The sequence below is a fragment of the Podarcis muralis genome, chromosome 15 (assembly GCF_964188315.1).
Source record: "Podarcis muralis chromosome 15, rPodMur119.hap1.1, whole genome shotgun sequence".
Taxonomy (NCBI): Eukaryota; Metazoa; Chordata; class Lepidosauria; order Squamata; family Lacertidae; genus Podarcis; species Podarcis muralis.
In genome coordinates this window covers 43488964-43512341 of record NC_135669.1, presented here as the reverse complement: position 1 = coordinate 43512341, position 23378 = coordinate 43488964, and the positions used below count along the sequence as shown (strand labels likewise).

Genomic DNA, 23378 nt, shown 5'->3' with positions numbered 1-23378 from the left:
TTCCATGCCCTTTTAAAATGGTTTCTTTGGGGAGATTATTGGGTTGTTTTTGTTTTTATAATACATTTTGTGATTTTATTTTGTGACTACCCTGAGACCCGCAGGCACACAAATTTAATTCATTATAATACCACCAGCATGGATGGCTTTTAAAGGGGCTTAGACACATTTTTGGGACGATAAGGCTATCAAATGTTACTAGCCAAGGTGGCTACAATCTGCTTCTACCGTGGGAGGCACAACGCCTCTGAATATGCTGAGAATCACAAACGGGATGCCTGTTGCTGTTTTGCTCATCTCCTGCTTTGGAGCTTCCCGTCAGGACACCTGGCTGGTCACTGCCAGAACAGGATGCTCGGCTCCATGAGTCACTGGTCTGACCCAGCAGCCTGTCTATTGTGAAGTTCTTGTTAGGTTTCTAAGGAAAACCCCACCACTTGCGCAGGGGAAAAAGAGACAGGGAGTTTTGGGAGGAAGGAGGTCCAAGAGAATAGGAGCAGGATCTTGCTGGTGGGAGGGAATGTGGCTTGACAGTGCATCAAAAAGCAGTTGCTGCTGGAAAACCCCCTGGCCCCACAGCCCACTCTCACACCCTGGCAAAGGTGTAACCCAAGAACCACAACCTTCCCTGCACAGTCAGGCTCTGAAACCCAAGAGCCAATCATATGAATGTGAATCAGCAAATGATCTGCCCCAGGGTGGGCAGCAATGGTAAACAAGGCCGCAAGGCAGGGGTCAAGGTGGTTTCTCTGGACTACAGTACTCCTAGCTGCTGGTCAACAGCTGCTCATTGTAATGGCTAGATATTGCCTCCCGTAAGAGCACAATTATATTTACAATAATTACCATTTGTGTGCTCAAAGCAGCCTCTACAATCTGCAACAACCTGATCTGCGCTTCTTGAGAACTAAAGCATGCATGCACACCCCACACGGGTCATGAACACTGACTGATGACATATTAAATGCTGAAAGAACCCCAAAACACGATATTCCACTCTTGCAAATTTGTGACTGAATTACTGTGGAGGCAGCTGATGGTTTTCTGCACGTATAGGCCTTAATTATGGCTGCTAATCTTTTTAATTGATTTTGTTGGTTTTCCTGTAAACCACTTTTGAGGGTTTTTTTTAATACAATCACACATTTTGTGAAATAAACAAATAAACTTTGATTATCACTTGCTGGGGAACATGAGTTTGGGGGTGGAGGGACTGCTTTGGGGGGCTTCGCACTGGGGCATCGGGCTGGCCGCTGTGAAAACAGGATGTCAGACTTGGTGGGTCTTCGGTAAATATCCAGGTCAGGTTCCTCTACGCTATTCACCTTTGTGGTTTGAAGGCAGCGTCCCCTGCTCGCTATTTAGATTACAAGGAAACATCCCTGGGAAGGTGACCCGGAAACTACAACTAATCCAGAATGCGGCAGCTAGACTGGTGACTGGGAGCGGCTGCCGAGACCATATAACACCGGTCTTGAAAGACCTACATTGGCCCCCAGTACGTTTCCAAGCACAATTCAAAGTGTTGGTGCTGACCTTGAAAGCCCTAAATGGCCTTGGTTTACCTGAAGGAGCGTCTCCACCTCCATCGTTCTGGCCAGACACTGAGGTCCAGCGCCAAGGGCCTTCTGGCGGTTCCCTCGCTGCGAGAAGCCAAGTTACAGGGAACCAGGCAGAGGGCCTTCTCGGTAGTGGCACCTGCCCTGTGGAACGCCCTCCCACCAGATGTCAAAGAGAAAAACTGCCACCAAACTTTTAGAAGACATCTGAAGGCAGCCCTGTTTAGGGAAGCCTTTAATGTTTAATAGGTTATTGTATTTTAGTGTTCTGTTGGAAGCCGCCCAGAGTGGCTGGGGAATAAATAATTTATTATTATTATTATTATTATTATTATTATTATTAGGAATGGTGTTTGCCCAAATAATGCCACACCTAACCATTATGCCATGCCAGCACCTCCTTGACCTCAATTATTTGGAGAGGAAACATCCACCTGCTGTTTTTGGTTTTTTGGGGGTGCTGGTGGTGGTGGGGGAAAGGGCATTAAGAACATAAGAAGAGCCTGCTGGATCAGGCCAGTAGCCCATCTAGTCCAGCATCCTGTTCTCATAGTAGCCAACCAGATGCCCGTGGAAAACCCACAAGCAGGATTCAAGCACAAGAGCAACACTCTCCCCTCCTGTGGTTTCCAGCAGCTGGTATTCAGAAGCATTTCTTCCTGTGGAGGCAGAATTTAGCCATCAATAGCCCTCCCCTCTGACTCTTGGAGCAAATTTGACATCGCCTAATACAGATTTCAAAAGCACATGTTAATAAACCCCTTCGTCCAGATCAGGATCCCGTCATAAAATTGCTCAGGAAAACTTTGGTGAGCCTCAGAACCACTGGTTTTCTACGCCTCAGCCGCAGCGTGCAATAGGGAGATAAGCTTTTATTAGAACGTTTAGTCCTACTAAGAGTAGACCCACTGAACAGAACAGGCACAATTGATTGTGGTCCATTAACTCCAACAGGTCTACTCTTGAGTAGAGCGTAGTTGGATGCATCTCAAGGATCCCAGGCCTGTTTTGCAGGCTTGTCGCAAGGATCACGGCCGAGATAACTGTGAGCAAAGGGCTTTGAATGTTTGAAATGTGGTTTATAGCAACTGCCAAGTATTGGGGTTTTGTTAAGTTTGTTTTGGATGGGATTCTGGGATGGGCCCTGTAGAGTCTGCATTGCAAGCACCTCCCAAACATTAAGAAGTTTGGGTCGGTGCAGATAACCTGCTGCTAGCCGCTCCCCCTGCTTGCCATGTGCCACCCCAACACACACACACACACACACACACACACACACACACACACACACACTTTTCAAAAGGCCCGACATCCACAGCAAGGCCACCTGGTAACCACGTGGCCGTGAGCTGGGATCCCTCTGGCAGGACAAGCCGTCTCTCTCTCTTTCCGCTCTCTGGAGGTCACCCGAGGACACACATGTGTACAGTTGGAAGGGGGGGGAGAAGGAAAACACAGACACATGACATATTGAGACATCTTTTCCCAATCAGATGATGGGGGTCTCTCGTTACAAAAACAACCCCTTCGGTTTTGCATAAGAAAAGGAACTTGAGAAGGTGGGGAAGGGGAAATCTGCAACACATAAACAAACAAACAAACAAACAAACAAACAAACAAACAAACAAACAGGCACCTCGAAAGCCAGCCAGAAAGCAAAGTTGCTTTGCTGTTTGGGGGAAACAGGTTGTGGGGGAAACACACACACACACACACACACACACACACACACGAGTGCACACAGCTAAAAAGCTTTTTAAAAGGATGACCTAAATTTTAATTCATTCCTGCTGGGGTCCTCCCCCCGCCCCCATCGGTTTCAATGACCAACAGTTCTTACTGACTTTGTTTTCATCACATTCACTGCATCCCAACGTATTTTTTTTGGCAATTTATCCCATTAAAAAAAAAGCTTTGATTTCTCCGCACTTTTTTTTTGCAGAAAAGGGGGGTAAAAAGATATTCAACTAAGCTAAAAGCTATGCGTTTGTGCTCTTCCAAAATTCCCCCCCTTTTTTTACACACATACACACAGAGAGTGCGCACTACTGCAGCTCCAAAAGTTTCCTGAACTTTGCATCGAAGAGAGCAAGGATTTATATCATTTCTGTGTGTGAAAGCTGAAATTCAGAAGAAGCCAGATGCTGGCATTCCATGAAACACCCTCTGGCTCCCAGTTGCCCATTGTCAGGGACGCTGAGGTGCTGTCTTGTCTGTTTCGGACTCACCTGGCCAGGAGGATGCCCTGATACTCCTCTAGCTGCCGCATGAAGCTGGGGTTGGGCTTGGTGACGGTCCGGCGCTCCTTCACGTAGTCGTAGGCCCGGTCGAGGTTCCAGCCGTACTCCTTCATGGCGTAGGCAATCACCGTGGAGGCTGACCGGCTGACCCCCATCTTGCAGTGAACCAGGCACTTGGATCCGTTCTTCCTGCAAGACGATCAAGGGAAAGGGAGGGAGAGAGAGGAGGGTTACCCAAGTTCCCAACGGAGTCATCACTCAAACGGCTTTGCTGGGGAGAGAGTGTTTCACAGGCGGCATCAATAAATGCCATATATATCTCAAGACCTTGCAAAGCTGGTGCCCTCCTGATTGATGTTGTGGACCAAAGCTCACCTCAGCACCAGTTTGGCAATATGTGTTTTGTGTGTGTGCGCATAAAAAGGTAAAGGTAAAGGTACCCCTGCCCGTACGGGCCAGTCTTGCCAGACTCTGGGGTTGTGCACCCATCTCACTCAAGAGGCCGGGGGCCAGCGCTGTCCGGAGACACTTCCGGGTCACGTGGCCAGCGTGACATCGCTGCTCTGGCGAGCCAGAGCCGCACACGGAAACGCTGTTTACCTTCCCGCTAGTAAGCGGTCCCTATTTATCTACTTGCACCCGGGGGTGCTTTCGAACTGCTAGGTTGGCAGGCGCTGGGACCGAGCAGCGGGAGCGCACCCCGCCGCGGGGATTCAAACCACCGACCTTTCGATCGGCAAGCCCTAGGCCCTGAGGCTTTTACCCACAGCGCCACCTGCGTCCCTTGTGTGTGCGCATACATACACACAATATGTATCTGTATCTCTCTCCATGGGTCATCAGAGTAGATCCTCTGAAACTGGCAGGCCTCATTCACACTCGCACATTTAGACAAGTTCATGGAGACAAGGGCTATGGGTGGATATTAGCTCCACAGTCAGAGGCAGTGATGCTTCTGAATCCCAGTCGCTCTTGTGCTCAGGTCCCGCTTACTGGCTTCCCACAATGGGCATCTGGTCGGCCCCAGTGAGAACAGGAGGTTGGATTCAATGGGCCCCCTTTCGCCTGATCCAGCAAGCTCATCTCATTCTTATTTAAGGGTTCTGAGAGCTGTTAAGAGGAAACACCCTCCCCCATCCCAATTCTCCTCCTGGAGCTACAGTTCCCATTCTTCCCTATGCAGAGGGATTGATTGGGCCTCATCAATAGGAGTATAGCATCTAGATCAAGGGAAGTAATAGTGCCACTGTATTCTGCTCTGGTCAGACCTCACCTGGAGTACTGTGTCCAGTTCTGGGCACCACAGTTCAAGAAGGACACTGACAAACTGGAACGTGTCCAGAGGAGGGCAACCAAAATGGTCAAAGGCCTGGAAATGATGCCTTATGAGGAACGGCTAAGGGAGCTGGGCATGTTTAGCCTGGAGAAGAGGAGGTTAAGGGGTGATATGATAGCCATGTTCAAATATATAAAAGGATGTCACATAGAGGAGGGAGAAAGGTTGTTTTCTGCTGCTCCAGAGAAGCGGACACGGAGCAATGGATCCAAACTACAAGAAAGAAGATTCCACCTAAACATTAGGAAGAACTTCCTGACAGTAAGAGCTGTTCGACAGTGGAATTTGCTGCCAAGGAGTGTGGTGGAGTCTCCTTCTTTGGAGGTCTTTAAGCAGAGGCTTGACAACCATATGTCAGGAGTGCTCTGATGGTGTTTCCTGCTTGGCAGGGGGTTGGACTCGATGGCCCTTGTGGTCTCTTCCAACTCTATGATTCTATGATTCTATGATTGCCAAACCGCTCTGGAAATTGTAGCTCTGTGCAGGGAAATCGGGGGCCTCCTAACAACTCTCAGTGCCCTCAACAAACTACAGCTCCCAAGATTCTTTGGGGGGAGCCACAACAGTTTAACGGGGCATCAAAGTGCTTTAACTGTAAAGGCTGTGCGGATGCCTGGTTATCGTCTGCCAAAGCAACTACTCTATTCCGAACTTAAAAATGGTAACTTAAAAGCGTAATGCTGGTGGTTAACAAAAGAGGTTCAAAGACTCTCTCAAGGCAAATCTAAAAAAATGCAGTATAAACACTGACAACTTGGAAACACTGGCCTGCGAGTGCTCCAGTTGGAGAATAGCCTTTACCAAAGGTGTCATGGGCTTTGAAGACACTCAAACTCAGGATGAAAGGGAGAAACGTGCTAAGAGGAAGGCACCTTTGGCTAACCACTATGATGAACTCCCACCCGGAAACCCATGCCCCCACTGCGGAAGGACGTGTGGGTCCAGAATTGGCCTCCACAGTCACTTACGGACTCACTTTTAAAACCCTGTTTATGGAAGACAATCTTACTCGGCTACAAGTGATCACCAAAGAAAAAGACTGTAAGTCTAGCGGTGGATACAACCCAGTATCTTTAGCTATAGGCCCATATGGATGCGGACACGCTTTTAATATTAAGATAAAAAGGGAACTTGCTTTGCTTTGGAGATGAATTTGTAGGTGTCGTTCCAGTAAGCCAGGAGATCTGTTGCCTCCTCGTCGTAAACACGGATGTTGTGGTACTCAAAGACGCCAGGGAAGAAGTTGTCGATTTCTCGGGTGACGTTCAGAATGTACCGCACCCTGAAGCCAAAAGGGCAATAAGGCTGGTTAGACACACACACCCACACACACAGTTGTGTTTCCAAAACAAGGGACAAAGTGGACAAGAAAGAACTCCTTGAGGTTTAGCAAAATAAAGAAAATAAAAACCAGGGGTGAGGAGATTCCTTTCCACCCCTAAGAAATGTCTAAGAATCATAGAATGGTAGAGTCGAAGAGACCCCCAAGGGTAATCTAATCCCCACCCTCACAGCTCATAAATCCCCAACACACGGCCATCGGACCCCTGACTGTTGTTCTGGTCCACAGCAGCCAACATAGGACCCTACAGATGTTGATGGACTTCCAATTCCCAGCAGCCCCTACAGGCAGCATGGTCAAATGCCAGGGATGATGGGAGTCGGATTTCAGCAGCACATGGAGGGCTGTGGGTCCGCTGCCAAAGGGTTAAAGTGATAGAGCTGATTCCTGGAGTGGCGAGACAGGCCACAGAGAAGGAAATGGCTCCCAAACTGAGTCCTCCCAGATGTCAATAGTCAGGGGCAATGGATGCTGTAGGGCACCACTCTGGCTATCCCTGCCTTGGTCTGAAGACACCCCCCCCAAGCAACCAAGTGGAACTGGGGGGCCATCACTGGTCTTTTGCTCTCTGCTGGGTGGGATGGAGGACATTTCATCAAGGCCACGTTCTGGGACTTACCCTCTATTCTGCAGATCTTCCAGATTGGAGGCATTCCACTCTGAACCCTGCGCAAAGGGAGAAGACAGGGTGGGGGAAATCAAATCACGTCAAGAACACGGCAAGGTGTACAAATGGAGCAGGGGGTGGGAGGTGGAGTGAACAGCACTGGGCAAAGAACCCAGGGCTCCTGGCTGGGAAACGGGAGTGTCAGAAAAGGGGAAGGGAACCCCAGAAGAGACCTGATAGATCAGGCCAATGGCTCAACTAGTCCAGCATCCTGTTCTCAAAGTGGCCAACCAGACGCCCCAATGGGAAAATGGCAAGCAGGACCTGACTCCTCTTGCCTCCTGCGGTCGCTGCCTCTGACTGTGGAGGGCAGAGAAGAGCCATTCTGGCCAGCAGCCATCAATAGCCCTCCTCTCCTCCATGAATTTGTCCAATCCTCTTTCAAAGGCATCCAAGTTGGCTCCCTGCAGCAGGGAGTTCCACAGTTCAACTAGCTGCTGCGCAAAAAAAAAGGACTTTCTTTTCTTCCAACATTCAGCTTTGTTGGATCGCCAGGGGTTCTCGCGTTACAAGAGAAGAGGGGGAACATTCCTCTATCCACTTTTGATTCTGCCGAGAGAGTCAGGGCTGAAAAGGTGAGCTGTCTTCTCACGTAAAACTGCTGACTGATGCCTGGCCTGTGCATCCGGCCAGAGGAGGGAGGGTGGGGAAAGCCCCAGAGCTGCTGACTCATCAGCCGGCGCAGCCTCGCGAGACGTGCCTTGGCACCAGGCGAGCTCAAACATTTCAGTAGCCCAGTGTTTACACAGCTTGAAAAGAGGAGGAGGACCCTTTGGTTGGGGATATCACATGCTTCTACCCAGAGCATCGCCATCCCGGGCTTTACTGGAAGCAGAATCCCACCTGCCAGACCTGAATAAGCCTTTCCTGTGTTTGTTCTCAAGCTTTCCTTTGTTCCTGTTGTTTTCTCCCAGAATAGGGGCGTGGGCAGGACGCTCCGGTAACCTCAGAAATTCCAGGCCCCAGGATGGCGAGAAGGATTCAGGGATATACCAAACATCTGCCTTGCAGGAGATGGTTCGCCTGCACTCTCTGCTCTCCCTTGGGTCTTTTCGGTTTGCTTATGTAATAAATGTACCATACTTAACTTAAATGCATGTACAGTGGTACCTCGGGTTAAGAACTTAATTCGTTCCGGAGGTCCGTTCTTAACCTGAAACTGTTCTTAACCTGAAACTAATGGGGCCTCCCCGCTGCCGCCACGCCACCAGCACATGATTTCTGTTCTTATCCTGAAGCAAAGTTCTTACCCCAAGGTGCTACAGTGGTACCGCAGGTTACATATGCTTCAGGTTACATACCTTCAGGTTACAGACACCGCTAACCCAGAAATATTACCTCGGGTTAAGAACTTTGCTTCAGGATGAGAACAGAAATCGTGCTCTGGTGGTGGGGCAGCAGCGGGAGGCCCCATTAGCTAAAGTGGCGCTTCAGGTTAAGAACAGTTTCAGGTTAAGAACAGACCTCCAGAACGAATTAAGTTCTTAACCCGAGGTACCACTGTATTTCTGAGTTAGTGGAGTCTGTAACCTGAAGCGTCTGTAACCCGAGGTACCACTGTACTCGCTCCCACAGTAGGCAGTCCCCGTCCCCCAATCTCATTGCATTAGAACTCGTAGACCTCCAATGAAGGTGAATATTGGAAGATTCAGGACAGGTAAAGGACTTCCTTCATGCAGTGCACACTTAAACTGTGGAACTCCCTCCCACAGGATGGCTTTAAAAGAGGATTAGACAAATTCATGGAGGGAGCGAGGGTTATCAATGGCTGCCAGCCACAACGGCCATGCTCTGCCTCCACTGTTGGAGATGGCCATGCCTCGGACTACCAGCTTCTGGAAGCCACAGGAGGGGAGTGGTGTTGTTGTGCTCAGATCCTGCTTCCTGCCTTCATCCAAGCATCTGGTTGGCCCCTGCGAGAGGAGGGTGCAAGACTAGACGGGCCATTGGCCTGATGTTCTTACGTGACATCTCAGTCTCTATAAATAAGAGCCGGGTTCTGCAACTCTGGCGAAGCTTAATTGTGATGGAGCAGTGAGAAGGAAGGAAGAAGCATTTTATTTTATTGAGAGCCAGTGTGATGTAGTGGTTAAGAGTGGTGGACTCGTAATCTGGTGAACCAGGTTCGCGTCTCTGCTCCTCCACATGCAGCTGCTGGGTGACCTTGGGCCAGTCACACTTCTCTGAAGTCTCTCAGCCCCACTCACCTCACAGAGTGTTTGTTGTGGGGGAGGAAAGGAAAGGAGAATGTTAGCCGCTTTGTGGCTCCTTAAAGGGAGTGAAAGGCGGGATATCAAATCCAAACTCTTCTTGTTTTCAATTTATATTATTGTGCTCCAGCGTAATCTGCACCGACTGCACCCCAGATTTAAGTGTATTTGCATATGGGGGGAGCTATTGGGTGGTTGTTTTTATTCTTATTATGTATTTTGTAGTTTTATATCTTGATTTTACTCTGTGAACCGCCCTGAGACCCCAGGTATAGGGCAGTATATAAATTCAACGAAGAAGGAGGAGGAGGAGATGGAGATGGTGGTCTGTATGGCAGAGCAGATGGGGGGCGTTCTAAGAGGGTGGGGATGACAGCAGGTCAAGTTGAGCAGCTTGTGAGCCTTCCTAGTGGCCATGTGCCAAAACACTTACCAGGAAGACGTGGTCAAAGATCTGTGTGGGGCTGTCCATCTGGCCCAAGATGACGATCATCTCGTTATCAATGAACTCCTTAAACTCCCGCAAGTTGCAGGCCATCTGCATCTCCAGCTCCGTGCGGATCTTTGGGAGGAGAGAGGAGAAAGAGGCTGCCTTTGAGACGGTGCATTATTACATCGCTCAAACACCCACCCTGGGGGGTAGCAGTACCCTTCAGCCGACCCCCACCTCCCTTCTCTTATGGCCCCAGGAGAAACGGCCGAGGATTCTTTAGCTGGGATTTCTCGGTGACCCTTGGAGTACCTTTCCAATTGTAAAATTCTATGAAATTTGCCTGGAATCAAACAAAACATTTAAGGAGCAGCCAGACCCACAGAAGACAAAAGACGCAAGAGTCAAGGGTTGGGTCAGACTTCCAACAGCAAGAAGGTCAGACCCCCAGGCTCTCAAAAGCCGCAAAAAGGCAGCAATTGGCCTCTGGATTCCTTCTCTCTCCAGCAGTAGGGCTTGTCATTTTAGACAGTGAAACCTATTTTTTTGTGTGTGTGTAAAATTCTTCACTTAAAATATGGTTTTGGGTGTGAGGAATTCAAATCTGCTGGGTTTTTTGTGACTGGACAACATTTAGCTTGCTAAGTCTACGTTTGATGAAGAAGCACACAAACTACTTTTGGAAAACCAAATAATTTTAATTTTGGCTTCTGAAAATGTCAGGTAATGCTAAAGAATGATTAATATATAATATAACTGTGAGTAATTGGCAATCATTTTTAATGATTTCTATGCCATTTTGCACACATTCCACCTACCAAGCAAAACTAAATTATCTTATTTTAACCTAACTAACTTTTGAATTGCCAAGTCATGTTGCAAGCTTTTAGCACCCCTCATTTTTGGGATTTCAAAGTTGAAAGATTCAACGTGCCCTACTCCAGCTGGCAGCTCTGGATGGGGAATAGGACTGAAGGATGTGGTTGCAGCAACCAGGTGTCCCTCCCCCCAAGAAAACCCCACTCAGCCTTCCCTGCCCTCTTTAGCAATCTGGGGGGGGGGGGGGCAGCCCACCAGCCTCCTTTTCCTCACCTCCTTGGACGTGATGTTCTCCAAATCTTTCTGCATCATGATTTCCCTCAGCTTGGTCTTTATGAGACGTTCTGTGCGTTCCCGTTCCGTCGGGCTGTAGGGGCATGGGGAGAAATGGAAGAAAAATTAGTTTCAGAAGTCTTGGGGGCAGGCGGGGGTGCCGTACACATTGGCTTCAAGACAAAAAGCTCCATTCCCTCCGACTGCCTCTGTGGGAGAGCTGCGAAGCCAAGCTCACACCATTGGCTCTGCTGAAAGCTCCTCCTTTCCCTGGTGAATCTAGGAACAACTGTTCAGAAATAGGAGTCTGAGTTTTGATTTTCCTCTTCCCTCCCTGTCCATTCCCCTTGTGTGCCATGTCTTCTTTTTAATTGTGAGTCTGCAGGTTGGGACCGTCTTGTTTTGACTGTATGTAAGGCACCCCAGGAGCCATTTTGGCCAAAGAGCAGGGTAATAAAAACAAACAAGTCTAGTTCTCAAGTTGAGTGGGGAACCTTTTTCATCCTGAGGGCCACACTCTGTTCTGGGTAACCTCCCGAGGGCCATCTGCCAGTGGTGGGTGGAGCCAGAGGCGACGAAAGTGGCTGGAGCAATTTATGCAAAAGTCTACAGGCGTGAGTCCAGGCCCTTCTCTACCTGCCTGGACAGTGGCAGTGAAGGGTGTGGTGTGAAGAGTCCTGAGGGCCAGAGATGGAGACCTCGAGAGCCTCACCTGGCCCCTGGACCTGAGGCTCCCAACCCCTTAAGAAGGACCTCCACAGCAAACCACACCAGACAGGTGTTTCGACCTTCATCCGTCCTCGTTTACAAGGATTTAATAGGCGAGATCAATGCCCACAGCTCTTTACAGCAGGGGTTTGGGGCAGGATGTGTGGCCCTGCAGACGCCAACTCTTATCAGCACCCCTGACCTTTGGCCATGCTGGCTGGGGCCAATGCAAGCTGCAGCTTCCACCCCACCAACTCCTGTAATACAGCCTCAGCACAATACTGTGCTGGACTGGTCTGCCTCAGTATGTTTCTGACATTCTTTTCACTTATATATTGTGTTTATACCCCACCTTTTCTCCAAGAAGCTTGAGGTGGTTCTCCCTCTCCTCATTTAACCCACCACAATAATCTTGTGAGGTAGGTTAGGCTGAGAGAGGCAGTGACTGGCTGAAGGTTGCACCCAGTGAGCTTCATGGCTGATTGGAGGTTCGAACCCTGGTCTCTCCCAGGCCCTAGCCCATGGGTAGGCAAACTAAGGCCCAGGGGCTGGATCTGGCCCAATTGTCTTCTCAATCCAGCCCGCAGATGGTCTGGGAATCAGCATTGTTTTTACATGAGTAGAATGTGTCCTTTTATTTAAAATGCATCTCTGGGTTATTTGTGGGGCATAGAAATTCGTTCATTTTCTTTTTCGTTCATTGTGGGGCATAGAAATTCGTTCATACAGTGGTACCTCAGGTTAAGTACTTAATTCGTTCTGGAGGTCCATTCTTAACCTGAAACTGTTCTTAACCTGAAGCACCACTTTAGCTAATGGGGCCTCCTGCTGCCGCCGTGCCACCGGAGCACGATTTCTGTTCTCATCCTAAAGCAAAGTTCTTAACCTGAGGTAATATTTCTGGGTTAGTGGAGTCTGTAACCTGAAGGTTATGTAACCCAAGGTACCACTGTATAGTCCAGCCCCCACAAGGTCTGAGGGACAGTGGACCGCCCCCCTGCTGAAAAAGTTTGCTGACCCCTGCCCTAGCCCGACACTTTGACCGCCACACCACTGAATCTCAGGGCCAAGGACAGACAGGGGACCCCAGTGAGATGTACCAACTACCACAGCACACTCGGCCTCTCCATCAGAAGCCATCCTGCAGCCTGAAGAGGTCCTGGCCCAGCAGAATTTTGCCAGCATATGCTACTGTAGCCTGGCCAGCAATTCTGCCCCTCCACCTTCCTTGGAAAGGTAACAGGCTCCACGCTTCCTTATATGGAACGCACCACGCAGCCAGCAGCACCCGCGGGTGCATTCCAGCAGCCTCTCTGGCCTTATCGCTGGCGGGTAAAAATAGCCAGGGCTTATCAGCAAGGACCGTAGCACTCTGGGGCTGGGAAGCCCATGAATAAACACCTCTCATCCATGTATATATGCCATCGTCCTGTATGTGAACACAGCCTCTGGCTGGATCAGGCCAAAGCACACACACACATATCCCGGCTAGATGGATGTCTCTGAGACCACCAGCAGAGATATGAAGCAATGTGGCCACAGCTGAATCTGAGAGCCAACAAATGAATGAATCCAACAGTAATAAACAGTATTCTGGAGCGAACAGCTCCACAATAACATGAAGGGCTTTTAGTGTGGCGGCCCCTGCCCTGTGGAACAGCGCCCCTGTCGAGATACGACTGGAGGCGCCCGGCACATGTACTTTCCAGAAGCAAGGGGATACATTTTTGTTCCGCCAATGGATAACTGGGACTTTGCCACAGACGTCCACTTTGTTGAGGATTTAATCTTGTTACAAATGTCTTTGCTGTTTTTGTTTTGAAACTACAGTGTTGCCCCGCAAGATGAACGCCTTGCAAGACGGAAAACCCGCTAGACGAAAGGGTTTTCCGTTTTGGAGGCGCTTCGCAAAACGAATTTCCCTATGGGGTTGCTTCGCAAGACGAAAAAATCTTGCGCGTCCCCGCTGGTTTTTTTCGCTCCCCCCCCCCCTTTTCCTAAGCTGCTAAGCCGCCTATCAGCTGTTCCGCTGATAACCCGCTTAACAGCTGATCGTGAAAAGCCGCTAGACCGCTGTAGCGCTAATCCGCTAAGATGTCAATGGGCTTGCTTCGCAAGACGAAAAAACCGCTAGACGAAGAGAATCGCGGAACGGATTCTTTTCGTCTTGCGAGGCACCACTGTACTTCTAATGATGTAGAAGTGATGAATCAATCACGATGATGAGGGTGATTATAGCTGGCTGAGGGATAGGCCTTGCGAAACAAGCCCAGCTGACAGGCGAGACAGGCTGGCAGAGAAACCAGCATGCTCTCAAACCCACTGGCCTTTGACATCCGAGATGTATATTTTCCAAAATCCACCCTATCAATTGCATTGCAGGAAGCTGGGACTAGATGAGACTCGAGGTCCCTTCCAAGTCTACAATTCTATGATGGCTCTGCCTCTGCAGTCAGAGGCAGCCATGCTTCTGAATGCCAGCTGCTGGAAACTGCAGGAGGGGAGAGCATTGCTCTTGTGTTCGAATCCTGCTTGTGGGTTTCCCATGGGCACCTGGCTGGCCACTGAGAGAGCAGGATGCTGGACTACTAGACTGACCACTGGCCTGATCCAGCAGGTCTGTTCTGACTTCCGTGACTGTTACTTGTTTTAATGTTGCACCTTGGAATGGCTGCAACCTGCCCCAGGACGTTAGGGTGGGAGGCAGGTAAGGAATCAAAACCGTCCCCAGCCCTACTCACACGTCCGTGAAGAGGGCAGGCGAATCGGGTCGGTGGGACTGGACATCTTGCATGGCGTTCCATTCGTTGACGGAGGACTGGTCCGAGTTGATGTGGCTCTCATAGTAGCTGACCCACGTGAGGAAAAGGCTCCCCGGGTAGTAGTTGTTGATGCGAGCCACTTCGCAGGCCTTGTGGAGACTCTGCAGGGCAGACCTGGATGGAGGAGGTGGAGGAGGAGGGAGAAAATAAAAGCAGAGGAAAGAAGTCAGGGAATCAGAAGCAGCCAGAGGACGGAGAGGGCCCACAGCTCAGCCAGGGAGAAATGACACGCTTAACTGCTATTATTATTATTATTATTATTATTATTATTATTATTATTATTTTCAAAAGAAACTCTATCAACCCAAAGAAAATACACATGATTACAAAGTAGGAAAAATAATAATTTGGAACTACTTTTCCTAATACAGTGGTACCTCTGGTTGCGAACAGGATCCGTTCCGGAGTCCGTCCGCAACATGAGCAGAATGCAACCCGCACCTGCAGGTCATGATTTGCCGCTTCTGCACATGCGCGTGACGTCATTTTGCGCATCTGCGCATGCGTGAGCGGCAAAACCCGGAAGTAACTCTTTCCGGTACTTCCAGGTCGCCGTGGGACGCAACCTAAAAAGATTTAACTGTACATTCAATATAACTACAAACATTAAATAAATAAAATAAAATGGAGATTAATTTCTCTCTGTTGCTTTACAGAAATGTCTGGTCAATCATATAGCCCATTCAAAGGTACCTGGACTCCAAAGAGATGCAGCCAGGATAGGTTATTGGTATAAATGCGTACTGTAGCTGCTTCTCTGCTGGGAGGTCCTTCTGACTGTGCTATATAATCAACAGTCAGACCATATGGTGTAAAACTTGCCTTTTGCTTTCCACTAAATAATCACACTTGGCTACTAGTATGCATCAACTTGTACACTTTTGAAAATTAGAAATAAAAAGTAAACGACGACAACACTTGGCTGTTAGTATTGGCTATTTCCCCCCCACCTTTTGAGGTAAGAGCACCTCTAAAGGAGACCTATAAGGGAGCTGAGCAAGAAGGGAGCCCCATGCTCAACACCTGGATTTTCCAGTTACACATACAACCCACACCACACCCACCACTTTCCACCTATTTCATAGAATGCAATCGCTTTATTATATATAAATAAAAATAAGTGTAGCAAATGCTGCTTCGCTCTGCATTTAGCTGTGATTCCTGCATTGAAGGGGGAGTCACTTGGGGGCCGCTTCCAAATCTGTAATTCTATGGTTCTATGAATCTCCTAGTAAGCTTCCGGTGGGGCAGGGCTTTCTTCTCCTCCCCACAACTTTCCAAAGCCCAGTCTGACAGCCGGCCCAGAACACACGCTGCACACAAAGAGGCAATGTCCAGTCTCACATGGTGCCAAATTCTTCCCTCGGCATGGAAGGCTCTCAGTGGCTCTGTTCCTCCTCCAGGGTCCCAGGCAGCAAATGTTGGGAATGGCAAGCGAGGAGAATTGCTCTTGTGCTCAAGTCCTGCTTGTGGGTTTCCCAGAAGAGACATCTGGTTGGCCACTGAGAGAACGGGAGGCTGGGCCAGATGGGCCCCTTTGGCTCTCGTGATGTCCCCATGATGTCCCCAAGTTTACGTCCCTTCCTGAGAGCTATTGAGCTCGGAAGGGAGCCACAATGGGTTGAAGCCCATCACGGGATGTGCTGTCATTTAAAAATGTCCTGAGACGCTTTCTAAGAAGGAGCCGCTCCACCTGTTTTGAGCTGGCGTCCTGACTCTCTGCCCGTGACCTGAAAGATCTAGGTTAAAAGCAAAGACATGGAGCTCTCCCACAAATACATCGCAAGCTCAATGGGTGACACATTTCGAAAGAGCGAAAGCGATCCTGAGTCAGTGAATCCACAAACTTGTTAGAAGAACCCTACTGAGAGCTGTCCTATAAAGGAGAAGGATTATCCAGCAGGCTTAGCTGGCAAAACCTGGACATATAAAGCTCTGCCTGGCTCTTCGGATGCCAAAGAGAATCCCTTATAAACATCACCCAGAGTTTAGGTCGCTCTGCTGAAAGGCCAGTTTCATTGGCAACTTCCTGACCTTGAACTGTTCCCCCATTCCAGCTAGTCACTGCAATAACCAATACTTTACTTTTAGGAACTGGCACCTGTGTTTGCTTCCTCCTCTCTTCTGTCCTCCTCCCTTTTTCCTTGTATGTCGTGTCTTTTTTAAATACATTGTAACCCCGCAGAAAGGGGACTCTGGTTATAAATGCTTGTATTTAGGCTACTCTGGGAGCCCTTTTGGACACTAGAGCTGTAAAACAAATATAAGGGCTCTAAAACCAACCAACCAATGAACCAACCAACCAACGCAGAGGTAACAGAGGGCTCCGTGGTAACCATAGAATTATAGAGTTGGAAGGAATCCTATGGATCATCTAGCCCAGGGGTCAGCAAGGTTATACCTGCCTAGGCTGGTCAAGTCCTGTGGAGATCTCTCTGTGGGCCGGATCGCGTGTGTGCGATTTCCAGCGCCTGGGCATGTGCAGACGTGATTTTCAGCGCCTGGCATGCGCAGACGCGATTTTGGCGTCGCGGAACTGAGTCTCCACACCGTGCTGTTTTAGCACAGTGTGCGGGGACTCGCCGAGCAGGCAGCTTGGTTTGGGGGTGGCTTGTGGGCCGGTCAAACTGCCCCCATGGGCTGCTTGTGGCCCATGGCCCGCAGGTTGCCGACCCCTGACCAAGCCCAACCCCCTGCAATGCAGGAATATGCAGCTGTCCCGTACGGGGATCAAACTTGCAACCTTGGCTATACTTGGCCAGATGGGCGGGGTATAAATAATAAATTATTATTTTAACACAACATTGGTGGTATATTGAAGATAGCCCATGGTGATTGCATTCCATCATTCTGGAGAGCACCAGTTCTGACCTAAGCGCAAATGAAAAGCAGTGACGTCAGTCTTGGAGTAGCCAAGCTTCTACATAATGCAGCTGAAAGGTGCACACCCAAGAGAGGTCCAAGGATCGTTCCAGCCTCCAAGGGCTTCTCGCGAGCCTCCATTTCTGAGAATACGTCTTCCTTCCTACTCCAAAAACCTTCTCTATAAACTGGGTGTAAAAAAATTAAGGAACACAAATTCTCTCACCACATGGCTTGCACAGAGACAGGCTTAAAGATGTGCACCCGGTTGTCTGTCGAGACGCTGAAGCCCCTGGAAAGGAGGGAAATGGAGACAACAGCCAGTCAAACAACACTTCAGCAAAGACGGCGGTTTGGACACTCAGTGTTAATCGAAAAAGGCCAGATGCTCTTCCTTCCTGGGAGCCAGGAGGCTATGAAAAAGGGCAGCCCCTGGACAACCTGGTGACCTCCAGATGTTGGCTGAGGCTGATGGGGAGTTGCAGCCAAAAACACCTGGAGGGGGCCAGATGTTGGTTCAGGCTGCCCTCCTGCCTCAGAAGGATGACAAGGGGGTCAGGGTTGACTGGAAGTTGCCTGATGGTTCAACACTTGGCCAAAAGCCTTCCACAATATTTACTTGCATGTAGGTCACACTCAATAATGCTTCCTGGATTGCAAAGCGGGGCAGAGGGGGCAGGGAGGGAGAGAGAAGAGGAGGGCCGGGTGCCTTTTTGCACGTTCATAGCAACACAAAAACCAGACAATCGCAGGCTCTTACCCATCGCCATCCAGATGAATCAAGGCATCGCTCCAGAGTGGCAGGACCAGCCCCATTGTGCAAACACTGCTGCGGGAAACAAAAGAGAGGGGAGGACGGCGATTTAAACTCTGCAAGAGAATCCTTTACAAAAAGGAAAAAGGAGGCCCGTGGGAGATGGACGTTTTAAAGCACTGGAAGAGACTCCAGCATACATTGACAAGCTGGAAGGTGTGCAGAGGAGGGAGACCGAGATGATGAAGGGTCTGGAAACCAAGCCTGATGAGGAATGGTTGAGGGAGTCAGGGATGTTTAGCCTGGATGATAGGAGTCTGAGAGGAGAGATATGATAGCCGTCTTCAAATATCTCAAGGGCTGTCACATGGAGGATGGAGCACGCTTGTTTTCTCCTGCTCTGGAGGGTAGGACTCGAAGCAATGGATTCAAGTTACAGGAAAGGAGATCCCTTCTAAACATCAGGAAGAACTTTCTGACAGTGGAACAGTCTCCCACAAGAGGCGGTGGACTCTCCTTCCTTGGAGGTTTCAAAGCAGAGGTTGGATGGCCACCCGTCATGTATGATCTTGTTGAGATTCCTGCTTTGCATGGGGATGGAATAGAGGACCGTTGGGGTCCCTTCCAATTCTACAATTCTAAGCTTCTATGAAAGGACCCAAGTTAGTTTTGGCCAATACTTTAAATGGGTCTATTCTGAATGGGACTAGCATTGGATACAACGGTGACCCCCTGGAGGATCACAACATTATTCATCGGTGCCTTTCCCCACAGCCAGGAACCTCCTGCTATGTCTTTGTCCGTGCAAGACACATTGACAAAGGACTCCCCGCTTTCATCCTGGTAGGCTCAGACTGTTTTATTGCTTTGTGATAAGCGCTCTCTCTGTGTGGAAGGTAGAGAATGAATGATGAACAGCCTATCAATTGCCCCTTGAGTAGCTTCTCTCAATTCCTTGCTGTCGGTTTCTGTTCCCACAAAAAGAATGAAGGGACGGGAGGAAGATTTAATTACTGGTCCTTTCTCCCCTCCCCACTTTTTCATGAGTTCATAGCTCTACGTGGGGCTACTTTTGAAGGTTACCCAGACAGAGGGCCTTCTCGGTAGTGGCGCCCGCCCTGTGGAACGCCATCCCTTCAGATGTGAAGGAAATAAGCAGCTATCTTATCTTTAAAAGACATCTGAAGGCAGCCCTGTTTAGGGAAGTTTTTAATATTTAATGCTGTATTGTTTTTAACACTTGATTGGGAGCCACCCAGAGTGGCTGGGGAAACTCAGCCAGATGGGTGGGGTATAAATTATTATTATTATTATTATTATTATTATTATTATTATTATTATTATTATTATTATTATACGATAATACCAGGCAAAACTTTTCTCTAAGCTGGAGGAAACAGTAGGACTCAGACAGTGAGAGAGAGATATATAAATGCACTGACATTTTTCTTATTTTTTACATTATCGGTATTGTTTCCACTGTCAGTTTGGAATGCAGACACCTTGGGCAGTTTGTTGGAAAGGAGCCATGTATTTAAAAAACAACAACAACAGAGAGGGCATCACACACAGGCAGAGTCTGCCGACAACCCCACCCCCTCCACAAAAAAAGAACCCCCAGCCATCAGGGGAGGTTTTCTTAAAGGTAGAGGTGTGTGTGTGTGTGTGTGTGTGTGTGTGTGTGTGTGTGTGTAGGAAATGAGATTAACTCATGGAAAGAAAGGGGGGTGAGGAGAAAAAGGGCACCTCTGAGCAGCTTCCCAAAGAGACTGGAGATATTTTTAGGGATCTCTTCCACCTACCACTTCCACCAAAGCCCCCAGCAACAAGGCTAAATCGGGTTTGTAAATACTCAGTGGGTCAGAAGGGAGGGATATTCGGTGTCCGAGGAAGCAAGCAAGAGATACGTAAGCAGGGCTGGAAGGGATGGGGGAACTTCTTCCACCCACCAAGACCAAACAGAAATGGACACTGGGCCGAACCACTTTATGCCCAAACTGGAACAGAACAGGGAACAGGGCCAGGGTTTTGCAGGGGTGCCAGACCAGGACCTGGGAAACCAGGGTTCAAATCCCTGCTCAGTCTGAAAGCTCAGTGGGGCGAACCTTAGGCCGATCTTTCCCTCTCAGCCTAAACTACCACATGGGGTTGATGTGGGGAGAAAACCAGGTGTACCATTCTTGAGCTCCTTGGAGGAAAGATGGGCTACTCATTCATTCATCCTTTTATTTGTATGCTGCTTTCCCACACACACACACACACACAATCGAGCTCAGAGTGGCTTTCAACAAAGAAAACAGGGTTGCATGCGTAATAAATATTATCCTTCAATGATATTTCTGAAAAAAATACAACCAGAATGAAGTACAGTGGTACCTCTGGTTAAGAACTTAATTCGTTCTGGAGGTCCGTTCTTAACCTGAAACTGTTCTTAACCTGAAGCACCACTTTAGCTAATGGGGCCTCCCGCTGCTGCTGTGCTGCCAGAGCACAATTTCTGTTCTTATCCCGAAGCAAAGTTCTTAACCCGAGATACTATTTCTGGGTTAGCGGAGTCTGTAACCTGAAGCGTATGTAACCCAAGGTACCGCTGTAATTTTCACTCGAGCTCATTTGAAATCTCACCTGCTTTGAGATTTGTGCTGCACCAACAGCCTTGAGGACTAGAAATTTGTGCTCTGTGGCAACACTACTTTGATTGCTGTTGTGGGAAGCCTCCAGCACTCACACTGAGGACCTGATTGGTGATGCTCCCTCTTAAGCGCCCTTGTTTTCTAGACAACAACTTAGACAACATGGATTCTTTGGCTGTGACTCCTGTGTCGCAGGGGGTTGGACTAGATGACCCTTGGAGTCCCTTCCAACCCTACAATTCTGTGATCCTATAAATGCTTCAACCCGTCCTTCAGAGGGAAACAGCTCCAAACCCCCCAATGATCTGACAGCCCTCTTGGAGAACTTGCAAAGAAAATAAGATAACAATTGCACATCCTGGTCAGCTCTCTCACTCCGATTCACCACATACCTGTCGTTGCAAGAGAAGTCCATTCCCAGGACGATGCTTTCCTCGGTGTCCTGCCGACCATTAGTTGAGACCACCACCATGTATCGAGTCCGGTTCTGGTACGTGCTTTCCAGTCTCACAGCCTGGGAAAAGAAGGGGAGAAGCTTTTCAGCTGTTTGTAGAGCCCACTCTCCATATTCTACACCGGGGTGGGGTGTCAATTGAGCTCACTGCTGTCTACACTGGCTGGCAGCAGCTCTCCAGGGTTCCAGGCAGGGAGTTTTCTCCCAGTCCCACCTGGAGATGTCCTTGGGGACTGGACCCAGGACCTTCTGCCTGCAATGCAGGTGGATCTGCCATAGAGCAATGGCGCTCCCTGCACCTCTGCCAGCCTGAGAGAGGGGAGACGCATTTGCCACTGGTCTCCCAGTACGAGCCAAAGCCCACGGGAAAAGGGCTTGGAAGGCCAGCAAGAAGCGTTTGGCAGGAAAAGGGTGCCACCTTAAAAGAAAACAGTGACTCAGTGGGCAGCAATTCTGCATCAACATTAACTCAAGCCCAAGGCGCCAAGAGCACGCAGAACCCAGCAAATCCCCCTAAACTGTGCATGTCTGCAAAACGGTTGCCACCTGAAAAACAGGGCATCTGAGAGACTGCTGGTGCCTGTGGAGGAACCAAGGTCTGTGCTAGCGCAGAAAACTCCTTGAGATACAATTAAGACTGCATCAAATCCGTGGCCTTTCAAACCTCGCTCTGCAGCCAGGAATTTTGCTTCCTCTTCTTAAAAAGAAACAACGAAAACAAACCCAAAACCTGAGATTATCTCGGGATGTTCAATGCGGCATCCCAAACACAGGTGGGGTGCTGAAAACCCCAGACTGCTGCAATTACAAGAAGTCTTTTTGAGCTGCTGGATAAAGGGAATAGCTTCAACCGGCATGTATGTGTGTGTGTGAGAGTGTACCTGCTCCGAACCTCTGGACGTGCCCTGGAGAATCCCTCCATCCTTCAAGAAAACTTCAACTTCCCCCATGATCAGAGAGGAAAACTTTGGCTTCATGTACTTCATTGCAGTGGGTTGGGCTGGATGACCCTTGGAGTTCCCCCTTCGACCTCTACAATTCTGCGATAGGAAATAAGCCCGCCTATGAACAACAGGCGACGGGCGCTTGGCCGTACGGACCAAGAATAGCCGGTGAGGTTCAGCTCCAGACTGCGGAGGAGCTGAGTCAGCACAAGGAAGACTATATATGCCAATTCCTCCCCCCCCGCCGGCCCCATCCTGATGCCAAGTCGGCAAGATACGTACGGGCGCTGACGCGGCATGCCAGGAAGCCAGCGTCACGCAGCGCAAGTCGCTTACAAGAAGCCAAGAGGAACTTGCCTTGTGTGGCCTGAAGATGCCCCTGGGCAGGGGTGGGGCGGACCCCTGGCATTCGGCGCATCCTTTTTCTTTTTACAGCCTCCTAGCTGAACATTTGCATTTGGCTTGATGTTTTCTGACCTCACCGACTGCAAGAGGAACCATGGCATTGCCGCAGAAGGGACGTCTAGATTATGCTAACTGGCCCATCTAGGGTGTGTAGTTTTTATTTTGCGCAGAGCAGCCCAACCACAGAAAGAACCACTTCTGCTAAATAGTCGTGGTTCTTCTCTAAGAATTTCCTGAAGGAGAGGGCCCTGGCGGGGGGCCTGAAACCTTGGATGGGCTCCTCCAAGGCAGGCTCGAGGCTACAGGAAGTGGCACTCCGGCACCGGTGTAAACTGTGCAAGTTAAACACCCTGCCTGAACAAATCCCGCCCCAGAGACCCCGCGAGAGTCTTATGTGGCTTAGCTTCCAACTGCGGAGAGCTAGAAACCGTGGTTTTCCTCAGGAAGGCATGGGAAATCTGTCCCCAATGCCCGGTGGCTTTTCCCTACAGATCTGTGGGACAAAACAGAGCACCAGCTTCAGTTACAAATGAGTACGTGGTTTTATTGTACGACACTCGTACTTCCTTTGACTTGCCAGCGGGTACAACTGTCCCACAAGGGTCAAAATGGAGCATGCATGTCCAACGGCAGTGTAACTTGGGAAACTGGGTGCCAAATAGGAGAAGGGATGACCCTGCAAATCCTGCTTGCTGGGGGCTTTTTCAAAGGAACCCATCTGGTCACTGGTGGCACCGAAAACCAGAATGGGCAGAAATATTTTAGTTAAGTAGCAGGTGTCAGCCTTAAGAACACAAGAAGCGTCTGTAGGATGAGGCCAATGGCCTATCTATCCCAGTATCCTGTTCTCACAGTGGCCAACCCGATGCCCCAGTGGGAAACCCGCAAGCCAGACCTGAGCACAAGAGCAACTCTCCCCT

General features: G+C 49.3%; 1 protein-coding gene and 1 long non-coding RNA gene across 6 annotated transcripts in view; one reads left to right on the top strand and one right to left on the bottom strand.

Annotated features, from left to right (window-relative positions):
- The window catches only part of SSH2 (slingshot protein phosphatase 2), a 126462-nt gene that overhangs the window by 8315 nt on the left and 94769 nt on the right, over nucleotides 1-23378 (bottom strand). For 2 of the 5 annotated variants that reach the window (XM_077919438.1, XM_077919436.1), the window contains 9 exons: nucleotides 21048-21169; nucleotides 18029-18097; nucleotides 17495-17560; nucleotides 14326-14520; nucleotides 10877-10970; nucleotides 9788-9916; nucleotides 7097-7143; nucleotides 6267-6417; nucleotides 3788-3984 (listed from right to left, as the gene is read on the bottom strand). In XM_077919438.1, coding sequence (XP_077775564.1) covers nucleotides 3788-3984; nucleotides 6267-6417; nucleotides 7097-7143; nucleotides 9788-9916; nucleotides 10877-10970; nucleotides 14326-14520; nucleotides 17495-17560; nucleotides 18029-18097; nucleotides 21048-21169 — 1070 coding nt within the window. Of the gene's footprint in view, nucleotides 1-3787; nucleotides 3985-6266; nucleotides 6418-7096; nucleotides 7144-9787; nucleotides 9917-10876; nucleotides 10971-14325; nucleotides 14521-15750; nucleotides 16047-17494; nucleotides 17561-18028; nucleotides 18098-21047; nucleotides 21170-23378 lie in introns of those variants that run through there. The other 3 variants (XM_077919437.1, XM_077919440.1, XM_077919439.1) reach the window with 3 other exon arrangements.
- Nucleotides 18691-23378, top strand: part of LOC144325647 (uncharacterized) — a 28330-nt gene continuing 23642 nt past the window's right edge. Inside the window, exon 1 of the long non-coding RNA XR_013390845.1 lies at nucleotides 18691-18865. This is a non-coding gene — a long non-coding RNA (uncharacterized LOC144325647). The remainder of the gene's footprint in view (nucleotides 18866-23378) is intronic.